The 23,838-nt window shown below is 51.6% G+C and overlaps 11 protein-coding genes across 11 annotated transcripts; 9 read left to right on the top strand and 2 right to left on the bottom strand.

The window, feature by feature from the left end:
• Positions 1 to 323: 323 nt before the first annotated feature.
• Positions 324 to 1,915, top strand: BU25DRAFT_336967 (phosphoglycerate mutase-like protein; the record flags this gene model as incomplete). Its single annotated transcript, XM_033702656.1, has 2 exons — positions 324 to 1,483; positions 1,540 to 1,915. 2 exons carry the CDS (start codon positions 324 to 326, stop codon positions 1,913 to 1,915), a joined length of 1,536 nt encoding a protein of 511 aa, XP_033563702.1.
• An 813-nt stretch (positions 1,916 to 2,728) lies between these two features.
• BU25DRAFT_489568 (uncharacterized protein) lies at positions 2,729 to 5,626 on the top strand (the record flags this gene model as incomplete). Its single annotated transcript, XM_033711431.1, has 4 exons — positions 2,729 to 3,035; positions 3,088 to 3,177; positions 3,226 to 4,300; positions 5,000 to 5,626. Exons 1-4 carry the CDS (start codon positions 2,938 to 2,940, stop codon positions 5,624 to 5,626), a joined length of 1,890 nt encoding a protein of 629 aa, XP_033563701.1. The 5' UTR covers positions 2,729 to 2,937.
• Positions 5,627 to 6,254: 628 nt separating this feature from the next.
• On the bottom strand, positions 6,255 to 6,689 carry BU25DRAFT_489567 (polysaccharide lyase family 1 protein; the record flags this gene model as incomplete). Its single annotated transcript, XM_033711430.1, has 2 exons — positions 6,255 to 6,436; positions 6,509 to 6,689. The coding sequence occupies 2 exons, from the start codon at positions 6,687 to 6,689 to the stop codon at positions 6,255 to 6,257; spliced, it is 363 nt and encodes a 120-aa protein (XP_033563700.1).
• A 769-nt stretch (positions 6,690 to 7,458) lies between these two features.
• Positions 7,459 to 7,905, top strand: BU25DRAFT_268177 (uncharacterized protein). The gene has a single exon (XM_033701795.1). The coding sequence runs from the start codon at positions 7,578 to 7,580 to the stop codon at positions 7,812 to 7,814; it is 237 nt and encodes a 78-aa protein (XP_033563699.1). The 5' UTR covers positions 7,459 to 7,577; the 3' UTR covers positions 7,815 to 7,905.
• Positions 7,906 to 7,983: 78 nt separating this feature from the next.
• Positions 7,984 to 8,868, top strand: BU25DRAFT_408782 (MFS general substrate transporter). Its single transcript, XM_033705898.1, has one exon. It carries the CDS (start codon positions 8,036 to 8,038, stop codon positions 8,531 to 8,533), a length of 498 nt encoding a protein of 165 aa, XP_033563698.1. The 5' UTR covers positions 7,984 to 8,035; the 3' UTR covers positions 8,534 to 8,868.
• A 322-nt stretch (positions 8,869 to 9,190) lies between these two features.
• On the top strand, positions 9,191 to 10,178 carry BU25DRAFT_336503 (NAD(P)-binding protein; the record flags this gene model as incomplete). Its single annotated transcript, XM_033702637.1, has 2 exons — positions 9,191 to 9,260; positions 9,310 to 10,178. 2 exons carry the CDS (start codon positions 9,191 to 9,193, stop codon positions 10,176 to 10,178), a joined length of 939 nt encoding a protein of 312 aa, XP_033563697.1.
• Positions 10,179 to 14,010: 3,832 nt separating this feature from the next.
• Positions 14,011 to 15,133, top strand: BU25DRAFT_485420 (glycoside hydrolase family 62 protein; the record flags this gene model as incomplete). Its single annotated transcript, XM_033711230.1, has 1 exon — positions 14,011 to 15,133. Exon 1 carries the CDS (start codon positions 14,147 to 14,149, stop codon positions 15,131 to 15,133), a length of 987 nt encoding a protein of 328 aa, XP_033563696.1. The 5' UTR covers positions 14,011 to 14,146.
• A 1,241-nt stretch (positions 15,134 to 16,374) lies between these two features.
• On the bottom strand, positions 16,375 to 18,052 carry BU25DRAFT_388562 (amino acid transporter; the record flags this gene model as incomplete). Its single annotated transcript, XM_033704479.1, has 3 exons — positions 16,375 to 16,809; positions 16,863 to 17,673; positions 17,718 to 18,052. The coding sequence occupies 3 exons, from the start codon at positions 18,050 to 18,052 to the stop codon at positions 16,375 to 16,377; spliced, it is 1,581 nt and encodes a 526-aa protein (XP_033563695.1).
• A 1,217-nt stretch (positions 18,053 to 19,269) lies between these two features.
• BU25DRAFT_388559 (uncharacterized protein) lies at positions 19,270 to 20,767 on the top strand (the record flags this gene model as incomplete). Its single annotated transcript, XM_033704478.1, has 5 exons — positions 19,270 to 19,479; positions 19,527 to 19,586; positions 19,631 to 19,897; positions 19,948 to 20,090; positions 20,140 to 20,767. The coding sequence occupies 5 exons, from the start codon at positions 19,270 to 19,272 to the stop codon at positions 20,576 to 20,578; spliced, it is 1,119 nt and encodes a 372-aa protein (XP_033563694.1). The 3' UTR covers positions 20,579 to 20,767.
• Positions 20,768 to 20,911: 144 nt separating this feature from the next.
• On the top strand, positions 20,912 to 22,034 carry BU25DRAFT_363571 (uncharacterized protein). Its single transcript, XM_033703762.1, has 2 exons — positions 20,912 to 21,478; positions 21,530 to 22,034. Exons 1-2 carry the CDS (start codon positions 21,124 to 21,126, stop codon positions 21,901 to 21,903), a joined length of 729 nt encoding a protein of 242 aa, XP_033563693.1. The 5' UTR covers positions 20,912 to 21,123; the 3' UTR covers positions 21,904 to 22,034.
• A 1,489-nt stretch (positions 22,035 to 23,523) lies between these two features.
• Positions 23,524 to 23,838, top strand: BU25DRAFT_408777 (uncharacterized protein). Its single transcript, XM_033705897.1, has one exon. It carries the CDS (start codon positions 23,619 to 23,621, stop codon positions 23,793 to 23,795), a length of 177 nt encoding a protein of 58 aa, XP_033563692.1. The 5' UTR covers positions 23,524 to 23,618; the 3' UTR covers positions 23,796 to 23,838.

The raw sequence follows: 23,838 nt of genomic DNA, 5'->3' as shown, positions 1-23,838 counted from the left end.
GCGGAGGTGGAGACAGCCGAGGCCCATGTTCGTCGGAACCAGGGTCGCAAACCACAAATGCGCTCGACAGACCCTGAACATCAACCAATCATGCACTGTACCTTCAAGACTGGCAACCCAGTGTCCGACATTGTTCTGGCGTTGGAATTTGGACGTTCGAAGAAGTAGAACACCCGGCAAAATCCTGGTGAAGCAGGCGCGTTCGAAGTGATAAGCTTCACCGCCTTCTCGTTTTGCTCTCAAACACCAGCAACAATGCACCTCACAACATGTCACTGCCCTCGACAGAGGCAACCATTCAACACTTCCGCACGGCGACGAGGATGAACGCAGCCTACAGCCGGACTCTGGTCCTCCTTGGCGCTGTAGTGACTCTATTCTCTCTCTATTGGGGCTATACCTCGAACTACCCTGCAACATGTCCTCCTCCAGATGCGCAGCATGGCCACACCGGATACTTCGCATATGAATGCGCAGGTAGACCTCACCACTCGAGTTGGAGCAGCTGGTGGCACCCACAGCGTAACGATGGTAGCATCTTCGAGCGAGGTCAGGGTGCTGGCGCTACGACCAAGGACTGGAACATACTGTACCACCTCGGCGGGAACGGACCTTGGGTCGAGAAGGTCATTGATGTTGTCGCGACTGGCATCGCTGTTCCTGATGGATGTGAGGTCGAGCAGGTGCACATGATGGCCCGACACGCTGAGCGCTACCCGACCAAGACAGCCGGCCGCAACCAGAGAGCGGTGGTAGAGAAGATGAAGAGGAGTGGCATTCGCTTCACGGGAAACCTGGCGTTCTTCAACAACTGGGAGCTCTTTTGGACAGACGACGCCATCCTTGAGCAATTGACCAGCACAGGCCCCTTCAGCGGCCGTCTAGGATCCTTCACAACAGGCGTCCGGCTGCGAACCCGCTACCATCATCTCTTCGAGAAAGCCCTCGCCCGCAATGCAACCTCTTGCTGGGCCAGCGGCTCCAAACGGGTCATCGAAACAGCCCGTCATTTCGCACTCGGTTTCTTCGGCCTTGACGCACCTACGACCCTCAAAGTCATCTCTGAGAAGAAAAGTCGCGGCGCAAACACCCTCACACCCGGCCGCACCTGTCACGCCAATCAGCTCGACGGCCAGGAGGGCAAAGCAAAAGGCTACCACCTAATGGGCGAGTTTCGAACCACCTACCTCCCCGCGATCGCAGAGCGCCTATCCTCACAAACCGGCCTCACGTTCACACCGCAAGACATCTTCTCCATGCAGGAAATGTGCGGCTTCGAAACTACCGTGCGCGGACGAAGCGACTGGTGCGACGTCTTCACGCAAGACGAGTTCCTTGCCTTCGAGTACGCACGGGATATCTTACACTACTACCGCGCTGGGCCAGGACAAAAGTACGCTGCAGCTATGGGCTGGCTGTGGTTGAACGCGACGACGAATCTGATGCTTGAGGGGCCTGCAGCGGGACCTTTGTTCTTCAGCTTGTGAGTACTGCGTTCGTTGCTTTTTGGGGTTAATGTGGAAGGCTGATGATGGGCAGTGTACATGACGGCGATATCGCGCCTATGATCACGGCGCTAGATGTTATCAATGACGAGGAACATCTGCCAACCTCACATATCCAACATGATCGCAAGTGGCGCAAGTCTCAGGTCTCGCCTATGGGCGGCCGCATTATCTTCGAGCTGTTGTCGTGTAGGGCAAGCAACGAAGGTGCTGAGGGCAAGTATGTAAGAGTCAATATCAATGACGGGATCACGGCTCTGTCTGACTGTCAGAATGGGCCGGGGAACAGTTGTCCACTGGATGCATTTGCGGCTAGAACAAAGAAAAAGGGCGAGGATGCCGGCAATTTCGTGGACTTGTGTGGGCTTGAGGAGGGTGCTGCGGATAGAATAACCTTCTTGCACCAGTGATCTTGATCATACACATCTATAAGCAGGCGAAAAGAGGATGGGGAACATGCTGGACATGTTCTTATGGTCAGTCCTGCAGGTTCCTTTGACCACAGTGGTACACACTACTCGTAGTACAGTATTCTGTTTCAGACATGGTGATGAAGGTCTCAGTCGAATACTGGTCTGGGAGTACTGTAAATGTCCAGAACTACAGATACAAGCAGTGAGTGATCATAGATGGACTTGAGAAGTCGATGGGCTGTCACGAAAGCCATTGGCTCCACGCTGTACTGTTGAACTGACTTGGAGTTTTCGTAGCATGACTGGTGGTGTTGGACGTGGTCATTTTCAGTCAAGCCAAACTCGCCAACAGTTGAACATTGTCCCTCCCAAGGATATTGACAACTTCTCCTAAGATACGATGGATCTGGTGTTTCTTTGGGGGAGCGCGGCTTTCCGCCACGCAATCTGACGTGCTTCATCGCGGAAGATTTGCTGCGCACAGATTCTGCAGCAAAGTGAACCGGTGTTGCGTCGTTGGAGCCGTCGGCACCATGATCCGAATCTGCCTTACAGATCATCGTAGTGCGATTAGTATGCGAGTATACGTAGTCTTCGAGAGGACTTGTCGATGTTGGGTGTAAAGAGTCGGTTTACGAGCGCATCATGTTCGTACATGATCCTCCTGCTGGTGCTGCGCCTCACAGCCGCGCAACATTCTGGGCAGCGTCAACCAAACGACCAACCAGCCCCTGACGTCTCTTCCCAGCCCGTGCTTTCGGTGGTGCGGCACGCGTTTGATCTTGATCACCAACATCCTTGCGCGCAGCCACTCAACTAGAAGGCGCCCCCGGCTGCATGATTTCCAACACTCGTTTCTTGTTCCGCTGTTCGCAGGCTGACTTCATGGTGGCATGAAGTAGTCACACTCACTTTGAAGTCACGACGTTACACACCAACGGTGGTAACGACACCGCTGGCCGGACTACGTATATACACGACCGACTCGAGTCACTTGATCCCCGGGTAGTCTGCACACCATGCAGCCCGGCTTTACCCTCGCGCCTCGCGACCCGTTTGCAGATGCAAAGCAGACGTTGTCATCATGGGACAACTGCATGGCAAAGGACTACTGCAAGTCAGTCTTCAACACCTGCCCCACCCTTTCTTCGTCCACTCACGCTGTTTAGATGGCCAGTCATAGTCGCCATTATCCTGGGTGGTATCATTGCGTTCAGCGTGGTCTTCTGCATAGCACGCTGCATCTGCTGTGGTGCTGAGTGCGCCATATGCTGCTGCAAGTGCTGCACATGCTGCTGTGGAAGCAGCGACTCGGGACACAAGCGTATGAAGAGCGAGAACCAAGGCTACCCCCCACCCCAGCCGTATCCTCAGCAACCTTACGCCTCGCCGAACCCCTATGCAGAAGCGCGCTCTTTCGCACCACCCCCTCCGCCTCCGCCGCAGATCAACACGCAGTACCAGTCGCATGAGACGCCGACATTGACTCGGCAGCCGACTAACCCAAGCTTCAACCCGCAAACGAACCCCAAGTTCGCCCGCCCTGCCTCACCTAAGCAACCGCAGTATGCGACATTCGATGCGCACAGCAAGCCTGTGAACGAAGATGCGCTACCCGCGATGCCAAGCTGGAACAATGCGCGAAGCGTGCAGGTCGAGGTTGAGGAGGACGCTGTGCCAGAGAGGCGGGGCGATGTCGAGATGGACAGATTGAACCACAACGGCAGCGTACCGAACACATCAACCGCAGGCGTCGCCGCAGGCGCAGTAGGAGCAGGAATGCGGGGATCGCCAGGGCCAGGAAGAAGCCCAGTATCGCCAGTGCAAGGCAGCAATGCATACGGCTTCCCAGCAGGCTACCAGAACCAATACGACCGCAGAGGCTCGCCAGCACAGAACCAAAACATGTCGCCAGCGTATGGCGCGAACGCTGGCTATGCGCAGAACGACTACAACCGAGGACCTTCACCAGCGCAGTCGTACAGCCAGTACAGCCAAGCTTCAGACCCCTACGACCGCCGCTCACCCGTCCAAAATCAAGCATACAACCAACCCTACAACACTATTGCGCAACAAAACCCCTACAACGCACCCTCGGAGCGCTACAATTCCCCCGCCCCACCAAGCTACCACACAACAGCAAACCCATACTCGTACGCCCCAGCACCATTCCAGCCGTACGACCAGCCAAGGAGTAACACACCTGGACATGGCAACGGGAGCGGGAACGGAGGATACGACCCGGTGCCGAACAGAAGTCAGGCAGCCACGCCGAGTGCATACCCGGGCCAGCAAACCTATCAGGCATTCCAACCACAGGGTGTGCAGGGGCAACAGTACTCGGGGATCGCGAGGAAGCCGGTTGAGGGGAGCTTGAGGGATGTTTAGTGGATCCTTTTTTGGTTTGCATAGCGTGGCGTTCAGTGGTGTTCAATCGAGTCTTCATCTCTGGCCTCAATGCCATGCACTGGTTTTTCCCCAGCTCCTTGCGTTTTCGACCATCAACTGCTTTTTCTTTTGCGTACTCCGCATCTCGTATCGATAGCATATTTCGAGTGTGCCTGCCTCGCCTGTGACGATGACGCAGCTGCCACGTTTGTTTACCTGCTCATTTGGCGCACCAGTGTCACTCCCTCCCTCCACTCACCGCCACCTTACACTTCCCTCTCACAACACCTTCTCTCGGCCGAACTCAAACAGTTGCGACCTCTCACCTAGTACGTTCGCCAGTTGCACGGCAACCAACCATACTTCCCTCATGACGGTCAGGACTCCAGGACCTCATCAAAGCGCGCCGTAAGTGTCTCGTCCGTTTCAAACGCCGATACACATCTAGTGAGAAGCGTGAGAAGCCCGAGGCAGATGGAGGCTTTCTGTCTGACGTCCTCATCGTCCATCGAGACAAACGATCCTTGAATGAACAAAGAGTGTGGAAACCAAACCGGATGAGAGCTATTGTTCAGAAGCTGTACGGTGTCAGCAACCTTCTGACAGCCGCAGAGTACCTGAACTCAAGCGGGGGATAAGGTGATCCACCAAAGCCGATAACCTGATGCTCTCAGGATACTGACATTTGAGGAGGTACTCAGGGGATTCACTCATCCACTCGGAGCAAGAGAACCTGTGAGAGCTACTACCACAACGTTACCGCAAAACAAGGACATGCTTGCAATCTTGAATGCGTGCGGCACGGTCCTGCTCAACTCGGCGTTCGCGGGTCGCCCAGAGCAGGTTGAGATCGTCAAGCTTGCGACGCTCGCTATCGATCTTTTCAACGGCCTTGTGCCCGGCCTCGGCCCTTCTCTGGAAACTTGGTACCTTCTAATGATCAGAGACGATGTGGGATCGCTCATGCTATCTGCTGTTGATGGCTTTTCAGAAGATTCGAGGTGCAATCAGCAACCGCACATTTACATCCTCAAACGCGACATGGCTGCCTGGCGAGAATGCTTCAACAAGAAAATCCCAGCCCGAACCCTAGCTCAGGTGAAGTCTCTAACATCCACTGGAACGCAGCACGTCGAGCTACCGATGGATATCCAAAGACACCAGATTGCTGAACGCCTTATAAGTCTCCATGCGAACAGCGAGGCGCTCGTTCATCAGCTGAGACAAGCTCCTCGCCCCACAAGGTTCTATCGTGAAGCAGAGTACATGGGCGGCCTGTACTACACCGACTATCAGGTAAACTACACTGGATGTGCTTAAAGTTCAGAGACCGGGCCGACACTATTTTGTCCATGGTTGTTGAAGGATGAGAAGTCCAGGAGGTGGTTCTGACTTTTGCAGAGGATGTGGGTTACAGGACGAAGAGACCCGGACAAACCGGCATGCGAGTACCTCCGGTGGTAGCTAATACTTCATATTGCAATACAATGGAACCTACCTATAGTACTCACAGAATGCTTTTAAAACAATACGCTGCGATGAATCGCAATCGCTGCGCTCCGTTCGATTCAGGATGCATCAATGTCCATCAACATGTTCACTGTGCCCAGCACTACCTTCACCCCAAGCATCCCAACACGGGGCAGGTACGTGTTCAAGGCGGCCCGCTCATTCTGGAAATGATCTAAGTCCGCCAAGCGCGAACATTACGTGGTCCAGTATTGGTCTTAGCATACGCGGCCATCTGCGCGACGGTCATCGGTGTGACATCGAACCGAGCGATGGTAGCGGGAAAGCCCTTGCTACGCCCGCTATTGAGCTTCCCACCGTTGGAGCCAACGCTGTTTGTAGCAAATGTGCAGCCCAGTGCAGAAGAACATGCCTTACCTGCATCCAAAATAAAAGTTGCAACCCCAGCTGCAACATCAGTGCTAGGCCAGAGCACGTTCTAGAACACGTTGCCCTCAGTTAGCGCCTTGACGCCGGATCGTGCATCAAAAACATGGCCTTTCATGTTCTCAAAGTAGGTGTTGACAGCGTGGAAGGTTCCACTAACACTATCTGTGCTGAGCTTCGGAGCACGGCCGGAGGGGTCGTGGAACCAGTTGTGGTCTAAGGTCAACTGGTCGACTGCGCATCTATTAGAGTATGGTTTCAGAACGACAGATGTAGAGCACTATGACAGTGTAGCAAGAAGCGTACCATTTGTATATAACATTGCACCCCAGTAATGAGTACCGTTGCAGGTGGCAGAAGTTGTAGTGACACCGTCAAATTCGTTCTCGGAGATGGTGATGCGTGAACCGCCGCCGTTCTGACTGACGATGAATACACAACCAACACGAGCAAATCTGGATCCATTGGTGAATGAATACGCTTGCATGAGGCTGCGCGTACTTGTTGTGGTCGACCTAGATGCCGTCCTTTGCACTATCGGAGTTGAGAGCATCGCCTCCCCACACGGCGCCGGGGTTAATATTAGAAATTCCGAGGCCTTGAATGATGACATTCTTTGCTCCCTTTTTCAGCGGCAATTTGACTACACCTCAGCCGCCAACTCTGATAATGGGGTTGTGGCTGCCAATGATGAGGGGTGATGGAACAACAGCGTCATATCGAATAGATGACACAGAGGTCTCATCAGTTCCGCCGTTGCAGGAGATCTTACCAATATAGTATTGCCCACCTCGGGGGACACTGCGAGATTGTCATTCCAAGCCGATGCCGATGCCCTCATATTTTCAACCAGCGGACAAAACGACGGACATCGCAGGTCACACCGTACTGCGGCTGGACCTGTCCAGATGTCGACTTTCCAGAAGGTTGTTCACCTCATCGATTTTATCCTTGAACTAAATCTGCGCATTCAACGAATACTTGAATGGTCCTTGGCATACAATCTTGTTGCTCTGGCTTTTTGCTCCGGCATTGCAAGTTTATATTTGCTTGATCCATATACCCAGTGGATAGATATCAGCCTGTAAGTTGTTCTACGATGTGTACAATCAGTTGGAAAAATTGTGCTGATCTCAAACTTCAGTAGAACTGCCACCTTAATCATGTCCCAAAATAATCTCGCAACCTCGAACTTCTTTCTCAAGTAGATAGAGAAAGAATCAACAACCACTATCTTTGTGTACTTGAGATTGTAGATGCAGAATAAAATCATTGCGCGAGCTTAACCGGGGGCCTATTAACAGTTGGTATTGCTTTGCAATAATCACATTTACCCATGGCATATCAAAGATGAACACGCGGAAGCAGATGTCGAATGCTGCGTTGTCCTCATCCGAAACACATCAGAGGCCTCAAATCAGGATCACCGTACCCAGTACGATCTTCACCCCCAAGCATCTTGGCGCACACAAGCTCCGCTCCGCTTTATAGGTATGCGATGCTTCAAGTCGCATCGCCTGGACGGTCGACTTCACCGAACTCTCCGATCTGTGCCACGTTTTCTCAACGACGAAGAGAAAGACTGGGCGCTCAGGCGAATGAGGCTCGATGACCACGGCACAACAAGCGTAAACGTCGACGAAGAGAAGTCCGACTGGTACTGGGCCAGGATGGCATTCAAGGCTTCGCAAACGTAATTAAACGGATTCATCTAGTTTTCCTTGCTCGTCAGTCCCATCCCACGAATACCCCCAGCTTACATCTTTGGCTGATATGGCTTTGTAGATCCCACTCTACTCCTTCTCCCTCCTTCTACCCTCAATCGTGGCCTGCATGGGCTACCAATCCACCACCGTGCAACTCCCCACCGTCACGCCCAACATGGCCGCTTTCTTCACCGTGCTTACATGCGCATACTACTCCGACCGCCTCAAGACCCGAGGTGCTTTTATCGCAGCCGGCACTATCGTTGGACTAGTCGGGTATATCATGTTGGTTGCTGCGAAGAACAACGCGACGAGATACGCCCACACATTTCTTGTCGCGATTGATGTTTCCCAGGGCAGTCCGATTGTGGTTGGTTGGACGAGCAATAATATGGCACCGCGTTATGTGCAGGCTACGGGTATGGGCGTTGTGGTTTCTATCGACATTTGCTCGGCGTTCATTGGTACTTTTATTTACCTGAAGAAGGATGCGCCGCATTATACCTTGGGACACTCGGTCTGCTTGGGTGTGATGGTCATTTGTTTCGCGTTGACGTTGCGCCAGATGGCGCACCTGCGTTGGGAGAACAAGAAGAGAGAACGACGAGACAGAATGTCAGATTGAATCAGGAGACATGGAGGCTGGGGCATAGACATCCGGAGTTTAGGAATACTTTGTAGAGGTGTGAGGTGATGGAGAGAGAATGGGGCGGTCGTCTTAAGGATTTCACCCGAAGAGTGCTCTAAATTGCCTCACCAGTTTTGAAATGATGGCACCCTTGCAGACCTGCCTTGACTTCCTGTGAGAAGAACAAAGCAATTCGTGTTCAGCTTTGTCTGCAATGTCCAAGCACAAGATTGATGTAAGGCGTTTTTTTCACACTGAAGTTCGGCATCGCTGGTTTGAACAGGTTGTTCTGGATACACAGGAGCCGTTGAGCTGTGATCGTGTCATGGGATTGAACAGTTGTGTTATGAAGTCTGAGACATGGAGATGCAGAGATGAAGAACAAAGTAAATGACGTCATTCAGAATGAGCCTCGGGCCAACGCGAAATATCAACCAAACGCGCCGAAACGCGCAACGCTCGAAACTACTCAACTGGTCTCGACCGACTTTCTGAATGATGCCCACCTTATCCCCAGTCCAAGAAACGCCTCAATCGCTCTCTGCGACGAGTTTGAACACATTGCGCCAAATATTTGAGTTCATCCATACTGTCCGACTCCTTGTAATTGGGTTCGTCCTATGTGAATTGAAAGATACTCTCATCAGTATCGGCATGGGCGTCACTTTCAATCCCGCCAAAGACATTGGCAGCTTAGATGGCAAGGTCATACTCGCCACTGGAGGTACATTGTCTCACCTCATTCCCACACAATGGAGACTGAACATGCCCAGGTAACGCTGGCCTAGGCAAGCAAACCATAACCTACCTTGCCGCGCACAATCCCTCACGTATATACCTCGCCGCCCGCACCGCCTCAAAAGCTTCCACAGCTATAGGCGATATCAAATCTGCGGTACCCAGTGCCTGCGAGATCGTCCACCTCCCCCTGGATCTCACATCCTTTTCCTCCATCGCCGAAGCCGCAGCGACATTTCACCGCTCCGAGACACGTCTCGATATTCTCATTAATAATGCAGGCATAATGGCGTGTCCCTACAGCACCACAAAAGAAGGCTACGAAGTCCAGTTCGGAACGAACCACATGGGCCACGCCCTGCTCACCAGACTTCTCCTCCCGACTCTACTCAAGACCGCCGAGACGCACGGAGATGCGAGGATCGTCACGTTGAGCAGCGCAGGTCATGCCATCGGTGTCCCCGGCGGCCTAATCTTTGACCAGCAGAAGCTCGAGCAGCAGAGCACGTGGAAGCGCTACGGGCAGTCGAAATTGTGCAACCTGCTATTCGCGCGCGAACTAGCGGAGCGGTATCCCCAAATCATGTCCGTCTCTATCCACCCTGGTATCATCTTCACCGATCTCTTCCAATCTCTGCGTCCCAATGTTTTCCTAAAAGCTGGTTTGTGGATATACGGATTGTTCTTCTTTCTGATCCCTGGGCATTTCAAGACAACGGAGGGCGGCGCAATGAATCAGACATGGGCCGCAACGGCGAAGAAGGAGGAGCTGGTGAATGGCGCATATTATAGGCCGGTGGGGGTGAAGAGCGAGGGGAGTAGGGCGGCCAGGGATAAGGGGCTGCAGAAGAAGCTCTGGGAGTATACCGAGGCGGAGCTGGGGAGGCATGGTTTTGAGGGCTGAGGCGAGGGAGGAAGACAAGAGCATGTTTTCGGCGGCAAAGGAAGTATCTGAGATCCGGGAGGTATGAGCCTCTGGCCAGGTTGGTACTGAGGTAATAGACCTTCTTGAAGTGCAATACAGTAGCTCCTTGAGGAGTAGCCACCATGTGGCGAGGTTTGATCCTTTTCCATGATCACAAGTGGACTCCTCAACGTGGCCTCTGTAAGGGGCCAACCCTGAGGGTAGATGCCAGATAAGATCAGATGAATTTGGTGAGGTTTGCCGGCTGTACTAAGCTCCAAGGCCCGCGCTAGCCAAGGCGCGAACTGGGCGTAGCCCGTTACAGCCCTCTAGGTATAGTACTTGATAGACTGTGTGCTTTGAGATTGGGGGTGACATGTGAGAGGCGGCCCAGAGTCCAGCCTCCTCCATAAGAGGCCAGTAATCAATTTTTGGATATCTCCTGGCAATACAAACAAGTAAACGTTGTTGACAACGTGTCAACAACAATGGCCAGCCGCTGCAAGGCCTGCTCACGTTGCTGCCAGTATTGTTGCGTGCGCTGCATGTTGCCGTTGAAGTTTGAACTTGCTTAGCACCTTCAGCTGTTCCTGCACCACCTTCTATGGCTGCTATGATACTGTCACAAAGGCATTTTGATAATTCCTGACCTGGCAATAGGTTGCTGCTAACTGCTTGACTGTATTGAGTCATGGTTGTTGAGTAAATCTGCTGTAAAGTTGGTGTGTGATTTCACATTTGTGTGGTGTTGTGGCCCGGGCTCAAATTCACGAACAAACTTTTGTAGCTCTAGGGACAGCTACACAGAATCGACAACACGGCAAGAGCAGCATACTAAGAGTAATATTGGACATCCTCTTGCTCAGCGCACAATGCCCAAGACCTCTTTGCCTGACGGATTTACGCACTTTCTGAGTGCTTGTGTTTGACTGCTTGGTGCCACACAGCATGTTGACCTGTCCATACCGTGTCTGTGCGCGCAATGCGCACGTTCTCGCAATGCGCGCCTCAGCACTTTCACAGGCAACACAAAAATGAGGCTGTAGAGCCACACACGATAGTTATTATTGTGAGATATTTTGGTGGAGTACTCTATAGGCCTATGTGACAATATTCCCTCATACAAAACGGGCAGGCAGAGGTGAGGTGCGGCCACGGCGGGTGGTTGTTGTAGGAGCCACCTGCACCAGGCTCTCAGCAGCAGCACCACTCCGGGCAGCAGCAACACCACGATTCTGCTTCTTTCTTGGTACTGCTTTCTGTGAGGCCTTGCGCTTGCCTTTTTGGGATAATTGTAGAGCTTTTGCAGCGTCACGGGCTTGTTTTTGACGCTCTCTCTCAGTTCTGCGTTTGGCTGCTTCCTCTGCCTGTTCAGCCTTCTGCTGGTCACGCTCTTCCTTCTCCCTTATCCGCGCCTCACGCTTCTGCTGCTGCTGCTTCTCTTTGAGTAGTTTTTGAGTGTGTTGTAGCTCCTTCTGGGTAGCTTTCTCTGCCTCTACCTGTTGTTGATGGGCCTCAAATGCAGCAGCACGGGCATTGGCTTCCCTCTTCGATGAAGGACTCCACCAGGTAGCTCCTCCGTGCCGCTCAAGGCTGTGAGCGTACAAAGGCAGTACCTTCTTCTTATTCTTCACCCTATCCTTAGCAGTAAGAGCCTGTTGTACACCTTTTAACTCATGCTGAGTGAGCTCTAGTTGAACGTGGAGCTGGTGGATAGCCTGTTCCAAAGCCGATGCCTCTGCACCAGCGTCATCCTTCACTACACTCCGCAACAACGACTTGGCTTTGAGCCAGTTTGGCTCTGTAGGTAGAGCAGCAGCTGCAGTTTGCTCTGGAGGTGTTGCTAGAGGCGGAGGAGTAGGCGTTTTGAAGCGATCAAGTATGATGTTGGCGTTTGGTGGGTGGATACCTGTGGCTCGGAAGGCAGTCAATACCAACGTTTCAGTGAAGGTGTTCACCCAGGCAGGCCAGAATAGTAAGAAGAAATCGCTCTTCTTTCCAGGCGCCTTGCCTTGGCTTGTATAGTTGTGTTTATCTAGCTTGTTGGAGTAGTTTTGAGCCAGTGGCTTGAAGCAGACTACGTCCAACGGCTGGAGAGTATGGGTGGCATGTGGTGGAAAGATTATGAGTAGAATCTTGTTACTGTCGCAGTATTCGATGAAGGGCTTTGTTATATGACTGCCATGGCCATCGATAATGAGTAGCCGCCACTTCCTCCGAGCCTTGGGCTTAGTGTAGCGATCAAATACCTGCTGCAGCCACGTCAAACCCAGGTCGTTATTAGTCCATCCATTTGGTGACGTAGTGAAGTGGATAGAGTGTTTTCCTGCCTCAATGGCGTGTACCCAACTAGCCTGTACATCACGCCCGGCAGCTGGAAAGATGATGCCTGGAGGCAGGTGGGATCCATCGGCACATATAGTGGCCAGCACTGTCACCCACTCACGATTGCCATCGTGGGTTGACTGCTTATACTGCTTCTTGCCAAAGAGTACCTTATCAAACACTCTCTTGCTCCTTCCTGTGACCCCAATAGTGAAGCCCTTCTCATCCATATTGTACGTGTGAGCCGGCTCAATAGAGTATTCAGTCATCTTTCTGTGTAGTAGCTCAAAGTAGAGGCAGTACTTTGGCCTAGAATCGGCATTGTGGCGGCTAGTCTCCATGGGAGTACTCCAGGCGGTAGTGAGCGCATCTCGGTTGCGGTGAAGGAATCGGGTAACCCAGGTCTCTGAGGGCTCCCAGGCACAGAGAGGAGTAACGAAATTGATAATCATTTGCCTTGTAGGCATAAGGTGTCTCTCTGTGAGTCCTCTGATGTACTGCACAGTCTCCGCCTCGTCGCGTGGGTGGAGTAGTTGTTGTTTGAGTGCCTGCTCTTCTTTTGACACGCATTCACCCTTCAGTTGACGCGTCAATGTTGAGCGCACTACACTGTGTTTTTTAGCTAACCCAGTATATGAAATATCTTCACCCTGACCCTCTGCACCTGCCTCTGTAACAGCATCCTTCACAGGCATTGTGGCGTTGAGCTATAGTAGTTGAAAATGTGGGTGTTGATGAGCCGAGGCGCGCGTTGCGAGAACGTGCGCATTGCGCGCACAGACACGGTAGCACAGGCTGCACAACAACTGACGAGGGCGAGCGGGAGTCGCCAAAATCTCGTGCATGTTACGAAGCACCGATTTGGACACCTTCCGTTTAAATCTCGACTAGTTGAATGATATCACGATTATTTTCTCTTGGACCAGATGAACTGCTCATGTGTCGATGTCGAAGCACTTCCACCATGACTAGCAGCTCGGCACGTGTACCCGCATACGAGCAGAGTTCGTAGAACACCAAACACTAGGTGTGTCACACCGGCGAGACATCGAACGCCGTTCGGCGGAAACGCCAGATTAAAGGTAAATTCACATATTGCTTAAATGGCCGATAATGCGTCACTCTTCCAACTATGATCACACCCGCCACACCTACCAGGCTTCTGGAAGCAAACATCCCAAGCTATACAAGCTGTCATATGAAGCTCCGATGCCATATAGAGCGAAAGTGGCGCCCGTTTCCCCACAATCGTGCTCATTATTCTCCGCAACGGGCGCAAACGAGATGAACTATACCAGTTCGGTGAACGAGTACCTCGGCTGCCTTTTGCATCGAATATCTTCGACCCTTCATACACGGCTGCGTGCACCCGAGGCTCGTTTCTGCTGTTTGGTTCCCCGCTTTGGGTCTGTGCAAGATGTTTCATGATCAGTAGAACATGGATGCCGGATCTATTGGACCACTTCTACCGGTGGGAGCAACAAAGTTTTACCTTATGGGAAACAAGGCGAGAGGTGAGATGCCAGAGCTTCGAGATGATGGTCGACAGACAAAGGATATAACACCTCTTGACAGACCGATGGTCTTGACACTACCATTTCCCACACACGCTCTCGCAGTGCTTTGCATAGCCCCTATTCATCATGCATCTTTCCAACCTTTTGTCAACCAGCCTTGTGCTGCTGGCCTCCGCTTTGACCAGCAAGGCACAGTCCTGCAACCTCCCTTCCACCTACCGCTGGTCATCGACCGGACCACTCGCCACTCCCAAGAACGGCTGGGCCTCTCTCAAGGACTTCACAACCGTCCAGTACAATGGCAAGAAGCTCGTGTACGGCTCCACAGCCAGCTCTGGCGGAAAATACGGCTCTATGAACTTCGGTTTGGTCAACAACTGGTCCGACCTCGCCTCTGCCAGCCAAAACGCACAATCTTTCAATGCCGTTGCACCCACCCTTTTTTACTTCAAGCCGAAGAACATCTGGATCCTGGCGTACCAATGGGGTCCTACAACCTTCACCTACCGCACCTCGGCTGACCCTTCTAACGTCAACAGTTGGGGCGCCGCACAGCCTCTGTTCAGTGGCAAGATCACCGGCTCGGACACCGGCGCCATCGACCAAACCGTCATCGGCGACGCAAATAACATGTACCTTTTCTTCGCCGGCGACAATGGCAAGATCTACCGTGCCAGCATGCCCATCGGCAAGTTCCCCGGCGACTTCGGTACCGCGAGCACCGTCGTCATGACGGATAGCAAGAACAACCTCTTCGAGGCGGTGCAGGTGTACACGCTTGCCAACCAGCCCTCGCCCAAGTATCTCATGCTCGTCGAAGCTATTGGTGCGAATGGAAGATACTTTCGCAGCTTTACGGCATCGAAGTTGGATGGCACCTGGACTCCCCAGGCTGCTTCTGAGCAGAATCCGTTTGCAGGCAAAGCGAACAGTGGTGCTACTTGGACCAACGATATCAGTCACGGAGACTTGTACAGGGCGAACCCTGATCAAACGTTCACTGTTGATCCCTGCAACCTGCAGCTGTTGTACCAGGGTCGTGATCCGAAGAATGTCCCGAGTGATTACAACTTGTTGCCCTACCGCCCTGGTGTTTTGACACTGCAGCGATAAGAAAGGCTACTTGGTTTGGCGGAGTTGGCCCGTCATTGGTGAATCGACGGCGGTTGGAAGAGGAGGATTCTGTTCTTGGTGCGCTCCTTAAATTGCTGTATATATTTGAATTGAATCACTTGTTACTTCTGGTATGTTGCAGTATCAGTCGGTCCTTACGAGATCCGATTGCCCTTGCTTAGACTGTTATGGGCTAGCAGGTTACCGGGCCACAGTATATATCGTCATCCCCTAGCTAGATAGCAGCTCAGAGCAATCTTCCATTGACCTGATAGTCCTACGTTATTGTTTACCGTAGCTATCAGTATACCACAGCGGCCCACGCCACCAAATGGTATCATTGTTCTGTGTAGCGGTGTGGACCGCTGTAGAATACTGATAGCTACGGTAAACAATAACGTAGGACTATCGGGTCGATGGAATACTGCGCTGGATTGCTATCTAGCTAGGAGGAGACGACTATATACCTGACCTGTAACACACTAGTCCAGGGTAGTGGTCAGGGGTATAGTCAGACACTGTACGGACCAACCGATACCGCAACATTCTGTATCAAGTAAGACAAGCTAGACGAAGAGCCTATCCTTCAAGCGGAGATAAGAGCGTCTTATTGGGCAAAGAAATCAATCTCCTCGGAGGCTCTGTTCCGCGTAATACATTGCATTCTGTCAAGATTAGGTGGTTGTCGTGCTGTATTGTAGGTGAGCAGAAGCTCGATATATCCTATAGACGCTAGTCTACCACGTGATGGCTATCGGTGGATCCTTCTCCTCCGACACATTCGTCTTATCTTCTGCTGTTCGCTCACGGTAGACAACCTTTCGATTTCTGCCTCCGCCGTACTTCTGACGCTAGTGTCGTGGTGTACTGGATATCTCTTGAGTGCATCGACATGTACTTCTTTGTGGTGACCACTAAGCTGGCCATTCGCCCTGCTATCAATAGGAACAGTTGAGAAGCATTGTGTCATCATTCTTTTATGAGCTACGACTATGTGAAATATATCAACGCTGTGAAGAAGCTAGGCCAAATACGGCTAGCTGACAGATCCAAACCGCCTTATAGGGACTGAGGGAACGTTCCCTGAGCACTGACATCAACTCCGTGGTCTTTCGGCGGCTACCTTCCATCAATCCGCCGGTCTGTCATCTTGGTTCACTTTACAACGATTGTGGGGTAAAACGTGAAAGAAAAAGTTTATCTATCGTGGAACTCTATCGTTACGTCTATTTACCACACACCTACTGGCCCTTGCGCACGTACTCAACAGGTCCAATATACACATGTCGACCGTGAATGGCATAGTACACCAGAGCGAAGATGATGACCAATCCATATCCCAATACCGCCCAGTTCATATCAGCAACTGCTGGGTGAGGTGCCGATGGAAAAAATGTGAAGACCCACAGGAAGAGCAAAAACAACACGGCAATAATGTTGATCGGCAGCCCCAACCTGCCCAGGTTGAACTTGGAAGGCAACAGCGGCTCACCACGAATTCTCTTCAATGCCACACAGCCGATCGATATTAAGTACGATGTCAACATTGCAGCAACGCCGAGGGAAATGACCTGCATGAAGGCCACACTCGAGCCGAGGTTGATCAACGACAGCAGCAGTACGAAGAGGATCGTCAAATATACTGAGTTGAGCGGTACTCCTAGGGTCGGTGAAACCTGAATTTTTTTTAGCTGTCGTTCCGTGTCTCTTCGAAAGTGGATTGAATTACCTGGCTGAAGATGCTCGAGAAAGGCACCCCGTTGTCGCGCGCGAATGCGAACAATTGGCGCGAGTTCGTTGCCATGACTGCAACGCATGCAAAGACTCCGATGACAAGCATGATGCAAGTCAAGCCTGTGGCACCAGCCGCGGATCCGGTAGTGTTGAGGAACACCTGGATTTGCTGCGAACCCAGCGGTGTCAATAGGACCGACATTGTGTCGCCGACGCAGAAGCAAAACGTTATTGCCATGATCCAACCCATCAGTCCGTTGCCGATCCACGTCCACATCATCGCGCGAGGAATGACATGGGCCGCATTACGTACCTCTTCGGCCATGTGCGCGCCGGCCTCGATACCGACAAAACAGCTGGCAGCTCCTGTGAGTCCGACCATGGTCGACAAGGGAACGTTGCCCCACTCCATGTTGTCCTGAAAAAGTGTGAAGACATCTCCAGTGTTACTGCGGTCGCCCATGACCCACAGAGGAATAATGACTGCGAAAAAACCAGCAACGTGGAGCACCACAATGACACCTTCAACAAGTGGGAGTTTTCTCGAGAAGAAAGTGTTGAAGATAAGACTGACCGCAAGTACAGCCCAGATAAGCATTGTGCCTTGCCATGCCTGCGGAACGTATGATGAGTCCCAGAGAATGATGAGAGCTTGGAGCTGCTTGCCAGTCAAGTACGACACAGTCGCGGCAGCGGTTTGCCAGCCGAGGACGCCCAGCCACCCGACAATGTATGAGAGAAACCGTTGGCAGCTCGGTGGTGCGAACTCGCTGACCCAGTGGTACTGACCGCCAGATGTTGGAGCCCTGAAAATGTTAGACCCATTGCAACACGTCTTTCAGATACTTACATCGAGGCCATTTCCGCAAGCGAGGCTACAACGAAGCCGAAACCAATCATACAGATTAGGTATCCCCAGATCAGCCCAGCAGTGCCACCGTTGCTCAACGAAAATACCGCCGTCGACAATATGGCTTCCCATGTCGATAGGATGACCATACAGAAACCAATAATCGTAATGTGACGGAAGTTGCGTTGGGTTTCTTGTCGTTTGCCCATTCGCATCATGTCGTGTACATCGGCAGTGGTACCATTTTTCTCTGACACCAAAGCATTCGGCTCGCCTGCGTCCAAGAAGTTTGGATCACTATCCACGTGCGACTCGGCTTCTTTGTGGTGGTCCATCGTTATAGAATAACGTAGCAAAACAAGCAGGAGGTAATTAGGTGGATGCTCGACTTTGGAGGGCAACACGTCTTATATGACAGGGCAAGAGCTCATGCAGCCCCCACTTTGCGCTACGCGGAGGGAATGCTACCACAATGCATAATCGGTTTGCACAGTTGTTTGCCACGCCGCTGCAATCCTCCTATACTATGTTCTGGATCTTACGTTCGGTTTCACACCCATGTCAGTCAGCTATGACTATAAGTGATAAGATTATCGTCCCGCGATGCTGGGCCCAACCGACACGATAAATTGTTCTACTGTTGTTCGCCGATCGCATTAACAACGACCACCATAAACTCGTTTTCCCTCTGTAGCCGGACCTTTTCAATCTACGTATGCTCGTCTCAAATACGCCAGGCAATTTCTTGCGCGAGGAATGGCGACCATGCGCAAGAATTTTTCTTATGCTGTGCCGCAATCTATGCCCGTGCAAGTGGGTCAAATCCATTGAGCAGTTCACGAAACGAATGGTGATCGAACGGAGTACTAACTGCTGTAGCAATGTGGAAGCTGTCCCGTCCATGCAACCCCACCGGAGAAGGTTTAGCGTGGGATTGGCCTAGTGGCGGATAAATCAAAGCTTGATTATTTCTAGCCACTAGACGGTACGAGGGATCCACTTTCCGTGCCGAGTGGCTCCACCGGGAGCAGTCCAATCAGTTCACTGCGGTGCATCCGTTACGGCGTACCATGCTCCTACGTGTGATCCTGTAGAAGGTAGAATAATCGCAAGACGACTGGTTCCATCTGTCTGAAAAATCGTATATATCAAGCGGTTGGGGATCGCCGACCATTCAAGTCACTTCACCAGAACCTCGCAGCACTGCTTGCCGTACTGTGAAGGAGGATCACTGTAAGTTGGGAACATGATCACTGCGAGATACGTGTACGAAATGCTCTAATCAGGCTGGAGAGATGGCAGATAGACGGTACCAAACACTCGGTTCCAAGCTGGCATGGCACACGGCATCTCGTATTTAACAGTGCATCCAGTCATTGGATGGGATGCAATCTTGAGGTCCCGGTTATGCACGCGCATGCAGGATTCATCTTGGCCAACAGAATCCATTCAGGTGATACTGTGTACGTATGAGTAAAAGGTCTTAATCACTGGCCATGAGCTTCGAAACAGCCAACGTGGACCAGTTCCTGTGTACTTACCACTACCAAAGATGGACAACAATGTGGCCGAATCCAGTGTTCTCCCATGGGACACATCTGTGGGAAATCGTTTCGCTCACTATTCTCCTGAGAACCACAGTGCGACAGTGTGGATTGCGGCGGCTTTGGCATTGACCTATGTAGTAGGTGTGTTGTTGATTCGAGTCTTCATCAAGTGGAGAGTGTTCGGGTGGGACGACAGCCTCATTGTCATCAGTACGGTACGTTTCTTACGCAAGATCCTAGGTGGCACCACTGACTGGCCTAGGCGCTTGCGTTTGTACAGAGCATCGTTGTGTTCAGTGCGCTCAAGAATGGCCTCGGCAAGGTGTCAGAAGATTCTGACAACCTTCAGTTGGCTGGAAGGGTGAGTTCAAGCCAAGTAGCTTGCCTACAGCAGGTGCTGATAGATTACAGCTTGCATTTTCGTCTCGTGCGCTCTTTGTAGCTTCGCATTACTTAGCAAAGCTGTCAGTCCTGTTCCTCCTACGAAGGTTGTTCGTTCGGGACCAGAAGAACACCGCTCTGCTCTGCGACATCACAATCGCCCTAACCACGCTGAGTGGTATTGTTTCAGTACTCGTCAGCACCATACGATGTCCTTCGTCATTGTTCCTTACCAAGCACTGCCATGGCCAGGTACACTTTCTCCTGATGGTGATGAATGAATTTTGCTGAGAGTGTGCCAGATCGCTCGTTGGAGCCTAGTTACCGCACTAGATGTTACCAGTGAAGGCTTGACCCTGATTTTGCCCTCATACATGGTGTGGCAGGTCCAAATGAAAGTAGAGACAAAGCTTCGTGTCATCGCAGCGTTCTGCTTTCGACTCGTGTACGTTCCATGCAACTTAACTCCTTGGGATACAACTAACGAGCCATAGTGTCATTGCTCTATCAGCTGTTCATCTCGATCTGTGGATCAGCTACTCGAATGGCCAGCCGTCATCACTCGCTGTTGTACCGACTTTCATCTTGCAACAAACGCTCATGGCCACTTCTCTCATTTCTGCGACGATCCCGAATTTGAAAGCATTTCTGCAATCACTATCTGCCAGTTGGGGCGAAGCAGAATTCAGCAGCGGCTACACAACGAAGGCCTACGGCAATGGGACATTCGAGATGAACAACCTGAACTCTCACGCACCCCCAGCTTCTCGAACAGGTATGGGAGATTTGTATTCCGCAAAAAGCCACCCAGACTTTGAGACACAAGTCACAACTTCGCAACGGATTGCTGGCGAACGGAGTTCGCTTGGAAGTGGCGAGAGTCAGGATCTGATCATCCGCAAAGAGACCGCTTGGACCGTGGAGCGGATTTGAGTGAACGAAGAGTTGGAAGACGTTCTGACAAAGCACCCTGGAAACGATCAACAGAGCCCACAAGAAACATCCTATCGCTGAAAAACCTCCGATCAGATTTGTATTGATTGATGCAGGTCCCGCGCCGCAACCATAAAAAGTATAGAAAATGATAAGGGTATAAAACTTCTTTCCTATGGAAAATTATGCATGGAATCCTTCGTCTGGCTTTGGGAGTTAGCATAGAGTTTTAACCGCTGCGACGCTTGCTCGGGTTGTGGGGCGTGCCCGAGAGGACGTGCGCGTCGCCCGCCATCAGGCCACATCTCCCCGTACAGCCCAACCGCGCCGCACGCGTAAACGGCTCAGCCAACCAAGCATTGCCTATGTACGGACTGAACACCGAGATCGCATCTCGCTTGATCCCGCTCGAAGGTTACGTTCTTGGCACGCTCCTGCGTGAGGTTGAAAGGCTTGTTGTACAGGGTCTCCTGTAATTCTCCGTCTATCACCTGTATCTCGAAATCTCTGAGCGATCGTGGATTCTCTGCGTAAAATATATCACCATGAGCGCTACTTCAAAGACAGATTTAGCTGCGACTCACGACAAGGCGACAGCAACTTACAAACTTCGTGAAGCGCAGCTATCAGATCTGAGCCAGATAGCTCGGGTTTGGCACAAAGCCTTCTTTGACGATGAGATCATTGGCGAGATCATGCACCCCCATCGCCAACAATACCCTGAGGACGTGTACTGGTTTCTGCTCAGAGGCGTCCGAGAGCGATTTTGGGATTGGAGACATCAATTCATGGTAGTTGTGACCACAGAAGAGAAGAATATGGAGACCATTGTTGGTGCTGCGGATTGGAGGAGGCTCGGTGATGGAGGGGCTCAGAGAGAGCTGCTGAAGTTGGATCCGCGTGAGTTGACTGCATACATCTGTCATTGGACCGCAGGCTCATACTGTCCAGGAAATCTGATAACACCAGCCATCCATTCGTACCACGCTGTAATGGGCCGTATCTTCCCAAACCGCGCCGCCGATCCTTCGCGATCGTCCTTCCTCGACGCAGCTGTCGCCGCCTCGGAAGTGTATTGGACTGGTGATCGCACCGAGTGTTGGGACTTGCATGTATGTGGAGTTGACCCGGACTATCAAGGCAAGGGAGTAGGCAAGCTACTAGCGCAATGGGGTGTACAAGAGGCGCAGAAAGAGGGCTCGGGCACATGCGCGAGTGTGCTCTGCGGCGAGAAAAACCGTGGTTTCTACGGCAAGGCTGGCCTTACGGTTCAGGTGGGCGGGCGAGAAGGCGAAGGAGGCGGCATTGCGCTGTTTACTAGGTAAACCTCACTACATGTGTCGATGGGTACAGGCAATGGATAGTACAGTACTGGGTCATAAGTTTTGCAGTGCTGGCCCGTGCCCTGCCCTAACGCCGTGCCGGCCACTCACTTTTTGAGGCAATTGAGATAGCTACATATGGTGAAATCAATCAAATTTCTGGTGTTGTACTTGTTTTATACTAGTATTTTGTATGCCACCCACAGGCAGCCCTGCAAGCACTCATACGCTGAGGCATTGAGCTAATAAGCTGAGTGATAAGCCTATTTGGTATAGCTTGCCAGTGTTGAAGTCGTGTGTCACGGTATCCTCTCCAGATCCCCTGACAATATCCGGATCCGCTCCGTACTGTCCCTGACCGTACGCACCAAATCCCCAGCGTCATTACGCGCCTCCGAAGCGGACGTACAACCTCCGGTCACCTCCGGAGCAGGCCTGCAACCCCTGAAGCGGGAGTATTAGAATTCTGCAAGCCCCGCTCTGGGACTTGCAACCCCGATACCTATCCAACTCAGTTCCGATTATTAACCGGTAACCGAACGAACCCACACGTAAGTATATAGACTATTGCTGGTAGAGTTCTGTTTGGTACACAACGTCTTGTACCTACTTAGATACCGTACGTAGTAATTGATTTAGACTCCCAGCGAGTCCTAAAGGGCCTACTTGTAGCATCTTCGTGACAAACAGGTATCCATACGAGCTCTGTCGGGACTCTACATCGTCAGCAAACGCTGCGTCAGATGCTCCATAGAACATGGACAGATCATTGAATTGGTTGATGTAAGTTGTGTTGTTCCTTGATTGTTTACACGCTCCAATAGCAAGGTACTTGGTACCAAGCAGATATCTCCACACATGTCTTGCAGCTGCTAGGTGCTTCTGTCCAGGGTTCTGTAGGTGGCGTGCTAAGACTGAGTGTGCTCGTGACACATCAGGCCTTGTGAATGTCGATATATAGGCCAGTGATCCTACTAACTGCTGGTATGTCTGTGTACGGTTGATGTTTGGCTCCTCTTCGCTCGGCTGCAGGTAGCTCTCGGTCAACGGTACGGCTGGGTATCTTCCTGATGTTTGAGCCAGGTCAAACTTCACTGACACCTTGTCAATGAACGAGTCTTGTACTAGTCGTATAGTTCCTGTGGTCCAATCTCTTACTACGCGTATGCCCAGGAACCACTTCAGGTCTCCTAGACTCCGTATGTCATACGCTGCCTTAAGTTGCTTCTCAAACTGACTGTGATACTCAAGTTGCTGTGGGTGTACCAGAACGACTATATCGTCCACGTAGAAGAATACAATCAGTTGATCACTCGTGAACAGGCACGGTACGTCCTTGATTGGCCTTAATCCCATTCTTATCAATGTCTCTTTCAGATGCTTGTACCACAACAGTGGCGCGTCCTTCAAGCCATATAGGGCTCTCTTCAACTCCAGTAGTTCACCCATCTGTTGGACAAATGTGTCATCCTGACATGGCTTGCAGCCAATAATAATCCACCCAGTCACACCTCATGGAACCTCATGGAACCTCATGGAATCCCATGGAACCTCATGGAACCTCATGGAACCTCATGGAATCTCATGGAATCTTATGGAACCTCATGGAATCTCATGGAACCTCATGGAACATCATGGAATCCCATGGAACATCATGGAATCCCATAGAACAACACAGAATCTTCTGGTTGCTGACAAATGATTACAAATGATTACAAATGCCAATGTATATAGAACATTCCAGGAGCCAGCAGTCTGTCTATAAAGGCAGCCTGCCCTCCTGCTTAGATAACTCATTCTTGCAATTCAAAACTCAATCCACTCCTTCAATTCACCTCAACAACTCCTTCCTCAACTCACTCCTCACTGATCCTTTGTGGTATTCCCACACTTGATCCCTTCTTTATCACTTATCCTTTTTACCACTTGTGGTATCCC

The sequence above is a fragment of the Macroventuria anomochaeta genome (genome assembly GCF_010093625.1).
Source record: "Macroventuria anomochaeta strain CBS 525.71 unplaced genomic scaffold BU25scaffold_9, whole genome shotgun sequence".
Taxonomy (NCBI): domain Eukaryota; kingdom Fungi; phylum Ascomycota; class Dothideomycetes; order Pleosporales; family Didymellaceae; genus Macroventuria; species Macroventuria anomochaeta.
Note: the sequence above shows the minus strand (reverse complement) of the source record. Positions and strands in the feature narration are given on the sequence as shown.